This window comes from Anolis sagrei, chromosome 2 (genome assembly GCF_037176765.1).
Source record: "Anolis sagrei isolate rAnoSag1 chromosome 2, rAnoSag1.mat, whole genome shotgun sequence".
In the NCBI taxonomy this organism is placed as follows: Eukaryota; Metazoa; Chordata; class Lepidosauria; order Squamata; family Dactyloidae; genus Anolis; species Anolis sagrei.
Window position 1 is genome coordinate 254,121,169 of NC_090022.1, and position 18,907 is coordinate 254,140,075.

An 18,907-nucleotide genomic window follows, 5' to 3' on the forward strand; every position below is an offset into this window, starting at 1 on the left:
GCAAGGGGGGTGGGACCAAGAGCATGGTCCTCCCCAATGATTCTAGCCTCCACGATGGATCATAGAGGGAGATAAGTTTGGACAGGAATTAGTTGAGGGATCCAGGTCATTGAACCTGCCTCTTCTAGTATTGATCCCTTTGAATTCTCTATGTGATGTTAACATTTGTAGTGGATAACAACATCATCCAAAATAATTGTGAAATGCTAATGTTAAAATTATAGACTTGATGTATAATTCAGAATATGTTAATAATTCAGATACAGTGCAGATTCACGTAAAATTGTGTCAGCTGACAATGTCACTTCCTGCAGTGTCATATGTAGTCAAAACCCATGAGATAGATTTCAGATCATTGTGTTTCATATTACTTTGAACCTTACAATCAAGTGCATGCATTGATCAATGCCACTCTGCCTTCTGAGTCATGGTAAGCCCGGGCACTGGCAATGAGATGGATGGGTGGGAAATCTGTGGGAAGGGAAAATATCTCTTCAGAAGTGCACTCCATGGGAAACAGGCAAGTTGGAAAAAGAAAGTCACGGCAGGGCAGAGAAGGGCAAACTCAAAAACAGGCTGGTGGAAAGACACAGAAGAAAACTGGCAGGCGTTGAGGATCCATTGAGTGGCCTCCCTTGGCAACAGTTTGGGAATTAGTTACTGGGGTTTGAGAAGGTTTTCACAGCCCACCCCTCACCTCTCCCATGTACTTTTCAGTCTGTTTAGAATTCATATAAAGCATTTTTTTCATAGCAAATGGATTAAGGAGACCCAAAAGGTTCCTTTACCATTTCTGTTAGCAAGTACATAAAGGTTTTTCCCATGAAGAGGTCTTGCGTTTAGGCAACAATAACACTAGTTATGAAGTAGAATACCCGTGAGGGAAAAATCCAGTTAAAACTGTTAGTGGATCCTTCTGCTGTTGGAGATGGAAAGGATTTTGTATTTAGCAATCTTTTTAAAGAGGATTTGTGTTTTTTCCTTGATGGTGGTGGGGTTATGCGGCTATAATTTGTATTTAGAAGCTTATAGTTGGATAATTCCCTTATACTAGTGTTGTGCACAACATTGAGCTCTAAAATAATTGTTTTGGGAATCAGTAAGAAACCTGGTAAGACATTGGATGGAAGTACAGTTAACTCATTAATACATTATTTGTAAAAATTATAGAATGCTTTCTGTGGGCTCACCTTGGCTGTTTAAAGTTCCTAACTATTGTTTACTAGCCTTCTACTGTAGCCTTAATTAGGTGTGGTAATTACATTCTTGAATGTATGACACTGCTACATTTTAATTCTTTTTGTGTTTGTTAATTCTGAATGCTGCATTTTGACAGCTCAGCCTTTATGATTAATGCTTTAAAGGAGTCCTATATGGCTTGCCTGTTAGTGATCTAATTTTGTGCAGGAATGCCTAGGCTGTTCTGTTGAACTGATTCACCACCCAGGTAGCTACATTTGGACTAAATGAGCTGTGAAGGGTTTCATCTTTGCCCATCACAGTCTTCCTTCATGGAGCCCTGCAGTAAGCAGTCACATCTCCAACATGATTTGTCACAACCCATCAATAGAAAATAAATTATTGCCATTCTCACTTGTCAATGGGCTTGTCTCCACTTCAGCTGGCTTAATGATTGGAGGCTCAAAGGGAACATTTCCAGCCTTTGTGGAGCACGGTGATAACTGAGCCCACTACTCCCCTATGCCTGTTGGCCAGTAAGAACATGTAGGGAAAGCAAATTAATTGGATGTTTGTGCCAATGATTAGATCACTGCACATGAATACCACAACATTATATATAGGCTGTCAAGAAGACTTGCTCAAATCTATCTTTATGTGCTTATTGTAAAAAGATTAGTTTGCACTTCATTAAAGGTATCAGCATGTATTACGACAAAGGAAAATAAGGTGAAGTGTAAGCAAATATATATACAAACGGCTCTCCATATCTACTGATTGAATCATCCATGGCTTGGAAATACGTTTTAAAAACCAAAAAGATAAACCTTGATTTTACTATTTTATATAAGGGACAGCATTATATATATATATATATATAGAGAGAGAGAGAGAGAGAGAGAGAGGACATTTTACTAGGTCAAGTGGAACTTGAATCATGGATTCTGGTATCTGAAAAAGTTCATGGGCTCCATTCTTCCTTTACGAGGAACAGAAAGCTGACTCTGAGAAACAGCACCATTATAGGTAGTTTGGCGCTGGATGGAGGTAGAATGTTCACAAATATTTGATGATCAGCATTTAAGTGTTTGCAGTAATTCTTCTCTATTGACTGTTGAATTACAGGTCTGTAAGAGAAGGCAGAAATACAGCAAGGTAGAAAAACTGGAAAGCAAAATGGGGCCTCGGGAGATAGAGATGCCAAGGGGGCAGGAAATCAAAAGGGAAAGTGGCTGGAGAAAGGATTAGGGGAACTGTGGACTGAAAAGCAGGTACCCAAAGGGAAGATTACATCTGTTCATAATTCTGATACTAGAACAACATTAGCCAATTTAAGCTGGTGTGTAGTATTAGCACCCTTCCCTGAACAGGATTTTTTAGTCAGAGGAAGCATTCTCCTTAATAATCTTGGTGATTGAACTTGATCAAGAAAACAGAACACTACTGTATATAAGACAGAAGTTTGAAGAAATTTAGTGACAATATGTATAAAAAGATCAAACCAGGCCATACTTCAGGAAATAAAGCCTGACTGCTCATTGGAGGGAAGGATATTAGAGATAAATGGCCACATCATGAGGAGACAGGAAAGCTTAGAGAAGACAATTATGCTGGGAAAATGGATGGAAAAAGGAAGAGGGGCCGACCAAGGGCAAGATGGATGGATGGCATCCTTGAAGTGACCGGCTTGACTCTGAAGGAGCTGGGGGAGGCGATGGCCGACAGAGAGCTCTGGTGGGGGCTGGCATATGAGGTCATGAAAAGTCGGAAATGACTGAACGAATGAACAACGTGTGTAAAAATGTTGCCTTCCAGAGTGAGGGACATTTTTGGCAAACATATACATGTTGCTTCTCTTTTCCTTTCATTCTTGAATTGCTTCACAACCTGTGGATTCTTTGTGATTGTAAACTGCAGTGTCTCTTGATGCTGCCACATTGTTCCACTTATTTTTAGGCTTATCTATATGGACACCTAAATCTGGGACTAATTCAAAGCATTGCTGTTTCGGACCAGCCCTGGATTCTATTAAAGTATTCATACCACTTTGTGCCTGAACATTGATAGAGGTGGGAGCAGTCCTACCTGTCCAATTTGGCTGAACTCTGTTTCATCCAGCTAGACAGTCACCCTTAGCTTTTGGGTGCTTTATCACTGCAACAGTGTCTACAGCTCTGGAAAGTTCCTGGCGGTCACTGAGTGTTTTTGCTCATGTCAGCAAAGGCACCTGCTTGACTTGGAGAGTGAAAAGGAAGGGGTTAATATCAGCAAAGGCATCCAGGGACAGTGAGGAGCTCCCTGGAGCTCTATGGCTACCACTGTGATGAGAAAGGATGCAAAAGGTATATACCATCCCCTTTTCCCCATGCTGGACATTGTCTGAATGCCCAGGAGTTACTCTGATTCTTCATCCCTGTTTGTCTAGTAGTTTTTATGTCTCTCCTCCTTCCTTTCTACCCAAACTATATAGGCATGCCAAGTATTACCTCCTGTAAACCTTTTTCACAGCCAACCTCCATTTCATTAATTCCTTCCTACCTCTGTCTTCTCTATGCTTCTGTTCCAAGTTCTTGGGGGAATGCTTTTTCTGGATTGTAACCTACAATTGTAAAGATGAGGTATGGCATTGCAATCATTTCTAGACATTGTGTAGTTAAAAATTCACCCTGAAAGTCCATTTTTTACTCTGAAATTCAAACATGTAGACCAAGGCCATACAGCCGGAAAAAACCTACAACAACCCTCAAACATGTATGTTTGGAAGAAAGGAGAAAACATCAAGAGAAGGTGTTCATTTTGTTGTTTTGTTTTCACTTTCATAAAAATTAGACAACTCCTGCCCTCCTTTAAGTATTTTGCCATTTTATATAATACTTTGAAGACACTAAAAATTGAAGCTATTAATGAGAAATATTTTTTAAAGTCTAGGCAAATATACATATTAAAATGTACCTTAGCAAAATGATTCCATGCTACATTTCTGCAGATGTTTTAGCTATACTGAATTAAAAATAAATTTATTCTGCTTGGCATTTCAGTACGTTATTTTATGTTTTCAGTATTATTTGGTCCTCTGAGGTAAAATGACAGTACTGATTTTGCATTAAAAAACAAGATCATCACTCTTTTTCACTGCCTATCACACTATTTGTGCTTAACTAAGCATTTATTTATCAGTTCTCAATGGTAAGGTCTTACAAGGTTACTACACCTGAGAGAAAAATATGTAAGACAAGCTTTCTAATTAATCACAAGGAGGGTTCAAGAAGGTTTAACTATTACTATATATAGAAAAATTATGAAGTCTGTTACAGTAAAACTGCAGCTAATGTAATTCAAGTTACTGTGCTTCAACCTTTTTGGAATATAATTTGTCATTCTGTTTTTGAACACATAAGTAAAAAGATATGGTGTTTACCTGCACACTATGAATGTATATCTATACAATCCAGTAAATGACTGACAATGCCAAAAGTAAAGGTTAAAAATTAAACATAGTGAACATAGGAAATGTGTGCATACCACGTTCAACAATGTGTTCATTCAGCTCCGGGGGTTGTAGAAGATGTAGTCAAAAATATTATACTCAGCTTGAGATCTTGCCTAAAGATCTCTTATATTAATGTGGTGATTTATTTATTTTTAACATTGATATTTAATTTTTCTTTCTAAATTCTACTTGAATCAGCTTTTTCATCTAGATCCATCAGAACTGATTTCTACTAATACCCTATGAATTAAATTAGTTGCACTGAAACCTGTCTCGTTCTCGCTCTTCCTGTTCATGTACTATTCATGCATCAGGGCTCCCAACCACTGCTGGTGCTATGATCCTGTATTGTACAACAGAATAATTGAGCATATATGCACTGTGCTTTAAAGGGAAATCCTTACATGGCAAACATGTTCGTAACAGAGAATAATATGTTCAAAAGTTTAAGCCAAGTGGATAGAGTTTAGCAAGTACTAATGCTGTGTATCTTGATCTTACACTTGATCTTACACTTAGATTGCATATACAGAAAGACAATATGCAGGATGATCCCCGTGTTCATGGCAGAATACGTTCCTGAACATACGGTGCAAACACAAAACTGTGGATAATAGTGAATCCTATTGAAATGACTTCTGCCATAGGGTATTATAGATTTGTTTTGGAGGACCCAGGAAATTCTTAGGCACATCACACTACTGCGGTGGTTCTGAACCAGTGGGTTCCCAGGTGTTTTGACCTATAGCCCCCAGAAATCCCAGCTAGTTTACTAACTTTTAGAATTTCTGGGAGTTGAAGGCCAAAATATCTGGGGACACACAGGTTGAGAACCACTGCACTAGAGCATGGATCCACTTTAACTCCAGTTTCTGCCTCCTGCAGAATTCTGGGGCTTGTAGTTTAGGGTGGGGCTTTTAAATTGCCCTGCCAGACATCATAGTACAATAATTATGTAGTGTCAAAGGATCCTAAGTAAGCAGGAAATATCCAAGTAATAACTGGATTTCCCAATAGGTATGAAACACTATATGTGTATGTAGCATGTTGAGAGGAGAAACAATTTGGCATCAGAAGCAGAGGTGCTAGCTTTTTGCAGGGTGAGAACATTCAGAAGTGAAAGCAGAAGACTTATAACTTTTTATAAAACACAGTGAAAGCAGCTTAAAGCATAAGTATTCTTAAACATTGAGCAATAATGGAGGAAAAGTTTGGTCAGTGAATAGGCTTTTTTAAAGGCATTTGTGAGGATGTGCTGGAAGCATTAATTGGCAGTTTATGAGAAATTCATTTAAATATATATATTTATTAAAATTCTTTATTGTAATAGTTTTCAAGTCTTTTAATGCACCGTCTCTGTAATGATAGTGTTTTAAATTATTAGATAAATGCTTACTTTATAATTTACCTTTCCTGCATATGTTTTCATGGTGTTTTGTTTTTTTTTACCATGGAAGCATATTTCATTTTCTCTCCACTTACCTTCCTCCACATTTGCTTTATCTCTGAAATATGTTGAAATATGCAAGGTACTCTATTATTGGATAATATTGTAATAGTACAACAGTAAGGAAAGGGGAACTCATTGTTTTTGTTGCAGATGAGACTAAATTGTTCATTTGCACACTAAAAGTAAATTACAGACTAGCAAAACTGACAAGAAATGTAGGCTGGATCTTTTGTGTGAAGAAATTACCTGAAAAATTACTGCATTTGCTAGTCTAAACACAGTATTGTTGGAAGTCCGATTCAGTGCCGCAACATAATGAGAGAATTCCCAGCAAATTTAAGAATATAAGATTACAGAGGAAGCAATTAAAGAGAAAAGACTAAAACACAAAATGAAGAATCAGTTTTTATTCCCTCGGTACTAATGGAATCCTACATGCAATTACTAAGTTTTTAAACTTAGGAAACAGTACCATTTATGGGTGACCTGCGCCAAATACCTGCCTCTACTTACAACATTTACTTGCATAGTTCTCACTAACCACTGTTTTGACTAAGTTGTTTCTTTGGTTCCTGGATACTTGCCCAGGGATGGCAGCTGGTGGTGGTGATTTGGCACTGGGGCATAGACCATCACGTCAAGTAGTACTACTCTCAGTGATTGCCACCTTAGTCTCTATTTCCATTGAAGAAGCTTGGTCTTAAACCTGGATCTTGAAGGATTCAGTACTATAATAAGACATTCAGCTCAACATCACAGTAATTATTCTTCCTTTGGGGTGTAAAACCAACTTCAGATGGTTTGCTAACCTTCCAGAGGCAATGAGAGAAGTATAGAGAGCTATGGGGAAGTTGGGCTGCACGAGTCCTGCTGATGGGAGCAGTTCTGTCAATACAGGCATCCTATTGAATCTTGACCATATAGATCACAGTCCTGCCAAGATTCAGCTAATTAAAATTCCATTAATAATAATGGCTGAGTTAGACACATGTTTTAATTTCTCTTATTGAGATTAATGGGATTTTAAAATGCTTGACTGTATCTTAATTATGCCCATAGAACTAGGCCTAAAATTAGCTATAACAGTTGTGATGGAAATAAACTTGTTCTTGCTAAATTTTCATAACACTTGCGCAACATGATGACTAAGTTAGTCATAAACAAAATGCTCAGTAACAAAACCGTGATTTGGACCAAGCCGATTTGGACAACAGAATTAATTTAGACTTTGAAAATTTGAATGTTTTCCTAAGTGAAGGATGTGCCAGCTGCAGGTTTAAAGGACTTTACTGAAAGCCACATTGTTGCTGTTAATTTGAAGCAAGACAGACTGAAAGTTGGCCGTTAAACTGATCGAGCCAGGATTTTAAAATGAACTCATTCATATTACTTGAACTTATAGATCAGCAAATTTTTGCCAGCTGTTACTGCCAAATTAATAGCTGTGCATTTTGGATATGCTAATAAAAGCATATTCCATTGCGGACAACTCTAGTACTGTAAATGTTGAAATTTGTCTTCCATTTGGGAAGAGAGGCGTAAGGCTTTTAAAATTCATTTTGGAACAGTAATGATAATTTGTTTTCTTGGCTCCTGCTGTTTGCTTTGCTGTATGTTTATTTTCAAAATAATAGTGTAATCATTTCTAAGAAACCAGAAAGTTGTACTTTATAGAATCATAGAATCATAAAATCGTAGAGTTAGAAGAGGCCTCGTAGGCCATCCAGCCCAGCCCCCTGCCAAGAAGCAGAAAAATCTCATTCAAAGCACCCCTGACAGATAGCCATCCAACCTCTGTTTAAAAGCCTCCAAAGAAGGAGCCTCCACCACACTCCGGGGCAAAGTGTTCCTCTGCTGAACAGCTCTCACAGTCAGGAAATTCTTCTTAATGCTCAGATGGAACCTCCTTTCTTGTAGATTGATAGACCTTCAGTATTTCATTTATTTGTTCATAATGGTAAAACTGGCCCTGGGAGCGGGAGAGTAATTTGATCACAGGGACAAATAATTTAGTAAAGGACAGCAAAAAGACTCTAATCCAGTTCTACTAACAGCCAACTTGTTAGTACGAGTATATCTTAATATTGACTGACGAACTATAACTCGGTCCTAAAGTTATCAAGACTTATATGGAGATGCCGAGAGAGTATGGTTGAGAACATATGTATTTTCCCCAAAATGAATTTTCCTTCACAAGCTTCCGAAATATAAATATTTGAAAAAGGCATAGTTACCCTTGTATTCTCATACAGCAAGGAACATTTCTAACATTATTTGTTCTGTATGTAGAAACAAAATTAGCAAGGCTGTAAGGTTTGACCTGCCTTTCCATTGTTAGGAATTCCATCTTGTACGATAACAATTGAAGCAGACCATGCAGGAAAATACAGGCAGAAATCTTCAGGCAGGGGGACCTTTATTTTATTATCCCACCACTACCTCCAGTTAATATGTAGCGCTGCCACTAATTAATATGAAGCTGCCACCAATTGAAACTATATATAGAACAACCAAAGTTATTGCGGAAGATCTTCAAAATGTAACTGTGAGTAGCTTAACCATGGCTGAGCACTTTATTATAGTAAAGATATGTGAGTCTTGAGAAAGACTTGTATGAGGCTTGTATGGGAGACTTATCTAGGAGAGGTTTGACTTTTAAAATACCTGCTTGTGTCTGTTCAATATGTCTGTACAATACCATAAAACTGTATTCAGCTCCACAGGATCGTCAGCTTTCTCTTTTGTAGAATATCTTTTCTTTAATAATTAGACACAAGTCTTTAGTATTTGAACTGAACAGAAAGATATTTATTTAAAAATTACTCAGGTTCACACCAACTTGACGGTTACATGGTATTTTCTTGTCATTGTTACAGTTTACTCTTTGTTCCTAAGAAAACATGAAACTGTTACTATTAAACTTTAAGAATGGCTTATTTTTGCCACCTTAGTGCCTTATTTTCTTCCTTTAGAACTTAGTTTCTCTCTCAGTCTCCTGACTGGGTCACTTTAATCTTATGGTTTCTTTACTTATAATTCAACTGAATATTTACTCCTTAAAGAGCACTTTTCACCTCAGTCCTTCTGACTGACATTAAACTCAAATTCCTACTTCTATTACTTCAGGCTTCACACTGAAGTCACAATAAATCAATGGGAATCCCTTTTACTCGACACACTGGCCAAATTGTAGTTCAGAATTATTTACTTTTGCTCTTAAAATACTAAGGCTGAAGATTAAACTGGCTAGAATTAACTCCTGAGTCCTGCTCTGATAGCTGGGACCCATCTTCCCTTTTAGCTCACCGGCTAAAAGACTCAAATCTCTTTTTTTACCAGTAGGCAGTTAGCTTCGCCCCTTATGCTTCTGCCTGGAGGCCTACATTGCTATGGCAACGCAGCCAACAAACAGCTACAGCTCAAACTGGGCTGCTTGCACTATATATCACTCGATAAAACATTTATAAAAATTTCCTATAAAATTAAGTAATTTGTTACAGCAATCTTCACAGCAATATACTTAATAATATGATCATAGAATTAGTGAAAACAAGAAAAAAGATAGAAGTGATATATATATATATATATATATATATATATATATATACACACACACACACACACATACACACACACACATACACATACATACATACATACATACAGTCTAAATATTTCCTGTCGAATGGTATTATAGAATGGCCAAAGCGTTATAGGATGGTACTGGTGGAAGCAATGGCAGATCTCTTCACTGTTTACTTAAGATAATGTTGTATTGTTTTTCCTACCTAAAATTTGCTCTCTTAGATAAAAGATCTAATGTAATTGGTTTACTATAAAAGGCTACATATACGCAGGTGCAAGTGTTGAACAGTATGAGGACTGGTTTTCCAAAAGGAAGGGCCTCTTTACCATAATAGCTGTTTGATAGTGGAATGGATTGCCTCGGGGGTAGAGGCAGACTCTCTTTCTTTGGAGGTCTTTAAACACTTGTTGGGTGGACATCATTCAGGATGTAGTTGTGTATTCCTGCCTGACAGGGAGTTGGACTAGATGGCCCTTCTGGTACCTTCCAACTCCATAAGATGATCTGATTCTAGACTAGTACAGAAATGGTCAGGCATAGTCCTGTATGAATGTAATCTCCATGGAACTGTTTCAATATAATGTGTGTAGAGTGCCTTGGAGTATGAACTAAATGAGTTATATGCTGCTATATCAACTTTTGTTTAGTTACCACATACCGTAAAGTACAAAAATAAGGATACTTTCCCAAATATGGAAGTAAATATTAATGCAAGGCTTGTATCATTGGTCAATTTCATTTTGCATCTTCCTTTCTCTGAATCCATAATATAGTGTTCCCAACCTTTTTTGACCAGGGACCACTCTCCAACATTCATGCCAAAAGGGTTACGAATCAGCTTTTGGTCAACTTTAGCTTCGTTTGGTTATTTGGGGCGTGGATTTAGAAAATTGTATTGAATAGAACACATCCGATGCGATGAAGTTTTTGATCAAGGACTGGCAATCACAGACAACGAAATTGGATTATGATTTTAATTAAGAGATGCATTGGTCTGTATTGGTGGCCCAATACTGAGTATTGTATATGTATGTGTTTTATATTTTTAATCGGAATTGTTGTTGTTTTTAAATGTTGTAAACCGCAATGAGTCGCCGTTTTAGGCTGAGATATTAGCGGTATACAAGTGTACTAAATAAATAAATAAAATAAATCACCTCCAGTTTCTGATACAGAGCATATGCAATCCAGTAGTCACCATCTGATTGCCCACAGAAAACCATATTTAATAATCTAGAGCTGATGTGGTAGTAGTGAACTTTCATGGGTAGTCAGCTTCTCCCCTCCCAACAGCCCCATAGCCTTGGCACTATAAGTGGGTTTTGTGAGACCAGTCACTCTCATTGCCTTGTGGTTTCAAGACAACCGTGTAGTAATGATGAGGTCGCAGACCATATTTTCATTCTTGCGGACCACTGGTGGTACACGGACCACAGGTTAGGAACCACTGCCATAATGGGTTCTTCTCTGACCATAAGCCTACGAGTAAAAACTCTTTAATATTTAAAGAACACTTAGATTAGAACATATTCTTACATGCTTTATATACAATTAACATTAAAGATATAAATTTGTCAGAAATACAAGGAAAAATCCAGAGTGTGAGAAAGTTATTTGGAAAGGATTTCCACTCCAGAACTTTCCAGACTGGGGTATTTGGAGATCTGTGGTCTCTAAACACAACTTTTCCAGCTTTCAAACACATATAATACAAAACTTGGGTATAGAAGCTGCTTTACGAGGGGACAATTATAAGGGACAAACAGTGGTACATGCTTCTTTGAAATGTAACTATTTCTTTTTATTTGCTGCTTTCTGTTGCTCTACTTCTTCAATCACACCAGAGATTTGATGGGGAGCAGTCTGTAACAAATTTGCAACAAAAAAATGGCACGTGGTAGAAAGGGAACACCCTCCACCAGCTTCAAAACTGTTGCTGCTATGTTCTAGCAAAATTATCCATTTGGATTATAATTGCTTGTAAAATCAGTTTTGTCTTTACAGTGATGCTACCAAAAATTCATCAGATTTTATTGTATGTGCTGAGATTAGTGCGAAGTATTATTTTCAAAATAGTGCAATAAACACCCAGGAGATGACATCTGGGAGGCAAACAGAGCAGTATAATTGTGCTACAGCAACTTTACCTGTATAGCTAATATCACAGATTTTTTTTTTCCATGTCACGAGCGACTTGAGAAACTGCAAGTTGCTTCTGGTGTGAGAGAATTGTTCATCTGCAAGGACGTTGCCCAGGGGACACCCGGATGTTTTTAATGTTTTACCATCCTTGTGGAAGGCTTCTCTCATGTCCCCTCATGGGAAGCTGGAGCTGACAGGGGGAGCTCAACCCAATCCCCCCCCCCCCCCGATTCGAATCGCTGACCTATCAATCAGCAGTCCTGCCGGCACAAAGGTTAAACCCCCTTTGCCACCAGGGGCTCCTATCACACAATTGAGAGGACAAACTGTACTGGAAGCATGTATCAGCACTTTATAAATCTATGCACAATAGTGATTTCAGCTTCACATATGAATCTTTCAGAACATTTTGTCCCATGCCCTGAAATACCCATAATAAATTAGATGTACTGAATGTACAAAGAAATTACATATTGATGTAGTTAAAAATAATATATTGCTTCTACCAAATACACCGAAATCATTTAACAAACATCTGTTGTTTATTTAACAAATAGTCTAAACATGTCAGCTGAAAAATTGTTGATTCCTTGAAATACAAGAAGTGCCTTTTTTCAATTTCAGGTGGGAGATGAAAGAGAGAGAAGATCTCGAAGAGGAGGAAAAAGTGATGCTGGAACACTTAAAAACACTTTATCTCACGCCGACTTCTCTTGCCTCAGAAGATAAAGCAGAACAGGGAATTTGACAAGGATCGTAATTTATGAAACATTCTGAAAATCAAGAAAGCAAAGTGACCTGTAGTACTTTGAGAACTGTTGGTGTTCCAAAGAAAACCCATTGTTATTTGAAGCATTGTTTTAGTTGTGATATTTTCTAAAGTAGGGCTGGGCACTGTATTTTGTATCTTAACTTATTTTGTACAGTTATTTTTTCTTGTAAGCCATTTTAGCAATTCTTAAAATTCTTTATATTACAGTGAAGTAAATGTTAAAAATAAAACTGTTAGTATGCCAGCAAATGCATAATTACCTTGAAAGACACTAAGAAATTTTGCTATATCCATTCCTACACACACAAATCTAATAAAAATGCCAAATGTCTCTGCACAGACATGGTATAACACTAGGAAGTACTCTTTCCCACTTTGATCAAATGGATGTACAATCATTCAAAGCCATATTAAGAATGCCTCTCAAATTTAATCCATGTTTTGTTGTTGTAAACAGTTTGGCACCTGAGCAGATCCCAGTTCTACACACACGTTTATGGTAGCAAATGTTATTGATCTTATCCCTGAATTGACACATATAACATTATATTGCTAGAGCATCTTGTCTATTGATGTTTCAGAATGCAAACATTTAGCAATCAAAGCATATTTTTCCAAGTTTATTTTTAGCACTTGCCCTGAGGAAATGAAAGCTGCTTTTCTGTAACACTGCTATTACACCTGGATCTCCAGAGCAACCCAGAAAGGTGGGATTTTAGTTTGTTTCATTTTCCTTGATTGAATGCAATTATTCTAACTTATTCTCTAGAAATCCTGACACGCTGATTTAAATTTAGGAGTAATGGGAGTTTATAACATTCTGGCATCTTAAGGAGCAAAACTAGTGACCTGTATGTATATTTATTCTCTTATGTTTACATTCATATTCTGTCTACAGAGAGAAGTAGCCAAAGAATAACATTAAAAGTATAAAATATCACAACACATCTTTTGGTCTTATTTTAGCTTCTGGGGTATGCATGGATTCACATAACTGTAAAGAAAAAACCTCTATAATCAGGCAGGAAATAAATAAATGCTCAAAAAACAGGGGAGTTCCAGACAGACAATGATTAGGTCAGCTAACACCTCCCAACAAAGGATCACCCAGGCAGGAAACAGCCAGGTTTTGAAGCTGCAAGGCCATTCAGTGCTAATCCAGGTGGCCAGTGGCAATATTCACACTTACCTCAAACAGACAAGAGTTCTTTCTCCCACCTTGGACATTCCACAGATATATAAACCTCACCTAGTTTACAACAGGTAACCTCTGAGGATGGCTATCATAGATGTGGGCAAAACATCAGGAGAGAATGCTTCTGGAATATGGCCATAGAGCCCAGAAAACCCACAGCAACTCTATAAAACATTCATTTACTCAAGTTTTAAAACACAGTCAAAACGATGTCATTTTCTCCTCTATGGTTCTCTCTTTTTTGTCATTACTCTTCAATCAACCACATTAGTAAACATATTTACAGTGCTTTCTGGGGTGGGATCCTTCTGGTATTCAATACAAGACTCTCTCAGGAGACTGGCGGTCACACCAGATCACTCATAAGCAAAGAACTGCAGCCCCCAATCACTTTGGGGGGGGGGGGGAATAAACATCAGAAACATCGAAAAAGAAAACATGATGAAGAAATGTAGACAGATATATTAGTAAGTATTGTATTTTTCTAAGTATGCCTCATTTATTAAAAGCAAACTGTTTGCCCCTCTTGTATAACTAATGCAACCTAATATATCCATCATTGACATTTTTATTCAATTCCCCTTGTATCATTTCTTCTTTAAAAAAATGAGACTTGTATTCTCTTATGTCTTTGTCCATAATTTATTTCAATGGTTGATGCCACTGGAAGTCATTGTGTTGCAAATAATAGAAATACCTGTTCCTTCATAACTTTTTAAATATGGCTGAGGAGCCAGCAAGTGTGAGTCAAAGGTGATAAGAAAATACATATACTTGACTTTAATAACTGCTGTCCCTGCAAAAGCTCTGTGATCTCTCATTCCACCCAAAGCCATTTTGTAGGCTCCATGGGCATCAAAGCTATTGATTCCAGAACTACTTCAGATTGCAGGTGGAAGTTTTTTCTTAATTCATTGCTCCGCCCTCTCAGCAGTCCAAAGCCAGGCATGGTACCCGCTCCTTTCAATTAGTTTCCACTTTGGAAACATTCTATTTTCTTCTCAGCTGGCAGACTCCCTCTAACCCAACATCACAGGTGTTTACCAAACCTGCCAGAGATGAATAGCTTAGGGCTCCTTTTGCAGAACTTCTGAAAATGTCAGTGTTAGATGAAATGCTATTCCTAAACAAAAGAACCCAGAAGGGATTTCAGAGAAAAAGCTAATTTCTTCCAGAGAGAGGAGGAAAAAATACACGCTATGTCGTGTAGAACTTTGAAGAAAACAAAATGGTGCACAGGCAGAACAAGATTGTGGTTCTAACACAGTGGTGTATGTACATTATATATTACATTAATTTGGTGGTACATTATTGTCACAATTGTAATAATTTTAAGACACCAGATATATATTAGTTATCAAGTTGCCGAATTGGAAATTCTTATGTTTGGACTGTAATAAATCCAGTTTTTTTTTGTGTGTAATTTGTCACATAGATACTTGCATAGTTTCCTAGACGAAGATCCAACACCCACTGCTAACACTTGAGACTGTTTTCAGAGTGAGATTGCTGTACTTCAGCGTAAAAATATGGGGGGGGGGGGGGGAGAAAACTCAAACCAAAGTTAATGGATCTGATCCAAGATGCCTGGACTTGTCCTAGTTCACACTGCAGTATTTAAAAACCCATGTACAGTATTCCATGGATGCTCATTCGGGGTAAAGTAGTAGTTGTTTTAAAAATAGCTAAACTGCTTTTTATTTGAGATGATACGCTAAGTTAGCTTTCAAGTTAAAATCATCAGTAATATATTACAAATAAAACATTGACAAATACTGAAGAAAAAAATAAAATGAGCACATAAAAATAAGAAATATTGCCAAACCAATGTTGTACAATAGCTCAATCAAATAACACAATTTTAACTTGGTTCTTATGTTGGCTTGAAGTCAGCATCAGTTAAATGTTATTGTGAAATCTTTCTGATGCCAGGGACAAAAACTTGGGGGGACGGACCCCGTCTGTCATTTGTCTCATCTACTAAATCAAAGGTCCACCCAAAGAAGCACCTCCCACAGTGAGGACATCCGTTTCCAGGTGGAAGGTGGTCCCAGTCAGGGTTTGCAATTGCTGAAACGCCTATTTCTGAAAAGCTTATTTTAGGCTTTGTGTCATATCAAGACTCAAGAAACAAATGAGCTCAGTTGGGTTTATTCTTTGAGACTTGGGGCACCTCTACACTGACCAGTTATTCCGAAGGGCAGGAAAATCAGCTCAATGGAAGCTAAGCGGTGCAGTGATCTACTTCAGGTTAATGCTTCAGCCCCCCCCCCCCCCGAAATTCTCATGGTGGTTCGCGAAAAGGCCTTACTGGTGCATTATTTAAACTGTTATGTTTATTCATATCATGATCTGATCACCATACTCAATATATCCCATATGCATGGGGGTATTGGGGTAACGATACAAGAGGTTTGCTAGGCTAGACCCTCTTTCACTCAGACTCAGCCCCCCCCCGAAATTCAGCCCCCCCAAACCCCCCTGAAAATTTTTTACCCCCCCCCCCCCCCGAAACGAAATCCTAGCTACGGGCCTGATCTGCGCACATCATTCAAAACTATATCACACAGTCCTAGATGCTTGGGAAGTATTCGACTTGTGATTTTATGATACGAAATCCAGCATATAGATCTCGTTTGCTGTGGCATACTGTGCTTTTGTGTCAATAATAGTAATAATAATAATAATAATAATAATAATAATAATAATAATTTTATTTATATTCTATCTCCCCAGAGGGACTCAGGGCAGATTTGAAACATAAAAGGCAAACATTCAATGCCTGAATACAACAAAAATACATCCATAATAACAAAATGTATACATGGCCATCTTGCATATCCTGGGCTTAGGCGGAAAAGAAAAACAAGGCAACATGTATGCCCTCCTCCGTTCTTGTCGTCATAGCAGCCAGTGCGCACAATATGCCTAGTGTTGGTTGCTGGTCACCAGGAGTGATGCTAGCTAGAGTAATGAGGCGATCAGAGGAGGAAAGGAGGGAGTGATTCCACCTCTCTGGCACCCCCATCAACATTACTTCAGGCCAAGAGTGACCAACACTAGTCGCTGGCTGCTGTGATGAGAATGGGAGAGAGACCATATGGGTTCAGTGCCATTTGACAGTCAGGACTCCTTCCAGCCTCCACAGTGGACAGACGGCTTGTCAAAACCATCCCAGGGTCTGGGATAAAGGGCTTGTGTAGAGCGTCCCTTGGTGCCTGTACTGGTATATTTTTGAAATATTTCTGTATACAATATGTTTCCTCACATTACCTTTTAAATGACTGTAGTAGTTTCAGTAATAATCATAATAATTCATAATATTTATCACAATAGCGTTAAATGCTTTAAATGCTTCAAATCCATTATCCTACAGTGACTTACACAAGCCCCTTCATGTCAAAAGATGCAAAAATGGGAAGCAATCTTTTGATCTATTTGTCTATGTAGTGAATACAAAATTAATGTTTTGAGTTTTTGCTTGTATTCTTGGCAGAATAATACTTGAAATGAAAACAAATAACCCATTCTTGAATTTGAGATGGTTCTTTTATATTGCATTGGCAGTCTGCAGTTCTGCATGGGCAAAGAAACAGCCCTTTTTGGCATGCTTTCTACTCATTTAGTGCAATGAAAATCCGTCCCATACACACATTGTTACAACACATGGAGGCAGAGAAATTGATTCTGGGAAGTGCAAGCATTGCCTACAAAATGCTACATGTTCTTCACTACCAAATAGGCAATTGAGAGTGTTTTTTGTCTTGCATGATCAGGCTTCAGGAACACTCTAATCTGGAGATTATAGCTTTCTATTTCTGAACTTGTTGATGGTTTAGCTACTATATATGCGCACGCACACATATATAAGCAAAATTACTTTGGTCATCTAGGAGCTGCTTATTATTTTTCTTATTGGTAGTTTATGGTTTTTTTAAAGTTTTTAAAATTATCAATAGTGATAATAAGGGGACAGAATAAATTATTTTTAAAAAACTTTTGTATTCAGAATACTAAGTATATCATATTTTCAGGTGATACAAAATTAACCAGAATATGCAGTTAACCCAAAACGCCCTTTAGGTGACATGAAGGGATTTTCACCATGTTTCGCTGTTTTTAAAAACAGGAATTGAACAGAAGAATTCTCCTGGTCATAGGATGGTATCCTTGAAGTGACTGACTTGACTTTGAAGGAACTGGGGGTGGCCACAGGCAACAGGGAGCTCTGGCATGGGCTGGTCCATGAGGTCACGAAGAGTCGGAAGCAACAGAACGAATAAACAGCAAACAAACCACTAAAACATTGCGGATATATCCCCATGCTCCCTAAAGGGCATTTCAGGGGAAAATGTTTTTGAACCTGAGAGGGGCACAAAAACTGCCCACCCTTAATATACCATATAGAGTTTTCACTACATAGGATCAGTAATAATGCAGGATTGTTGTCTCCAGATTACAGGGTTTGGTACTGTTCCACTATTTGGGAGGAGGCGAAAAGGGGGAGCTAAACAGAAGGATAGTCCATTTTAATGGGAGGGAGTTAAAGAAGGAAAACAATTTCCCCCATTTTTACTGGACATTCCCTCCTCTCCCCATGTCATAAATGAGGGTTGTTTCCATGACGGTGACATGGGTGAGGGAACTAATAGGAAAATGGGGAAAATGGTTTTAAACCTTCAAACCCCCCCCTTTCCCCTGTAAAATTGGTGATCCTTCTCTGTCTAGCACCCCTTTCTGGCCCCCATAACCCAGATAAGGGGACAGTACCCAGGGTTCTATCAAAAGGCTGTTTTTAACAACATTCTTGTGTAGGAGACTGGGATACCAATGAACCCTTATTGGAAGGGGAACTTCCTTTTTCTTTTTCTTATTTTTTTTCTTTTTTAATAATATGCCACCCGCTGATAAACTTATATGTGTACGTATGCACAAGGCAAGAATGCCAATAAAGAGAAGAATAAACCTAGCAGAAACTCAGCAACTTGTGGTTCCTGCCATGAAATATGCTATCTCTGTGTCACCTTTCTTATATATGTTTGTTACAGGATTTAATTTTAAATGTCTGTGTCTCTTTGATGTGTAATCCAATA

The 18,907-nt window shown here is 37.9% G+C and overlaps 1 protein-coding gene across 1 annotated transcript in view; it reads left to right on the forward strand.

The window, feature by feature from the left end:
* Window positions 1-13,562, forward strand: part of KIAA0825 (KIAA0825 ortholog) — a 225,246-nt gene extending 211,684 nt beyond the window's left edge. Inside the window, exon 20 of the mRNA XM_060761787.2 lies at window positions 12,472-13,562. Within this exon, the coding sequence (XP_060617770.2) occupies window positions 12,472-12,595 (124 nt within the window). The 3' untranslated portion in view covers window positions 12,596-13,562. The remainder of the gene's footprint in view (window positions 1-12,471) is intronic.
* Window positions 13,563-18,907: the final 5,345 nt, after the last annotated feature.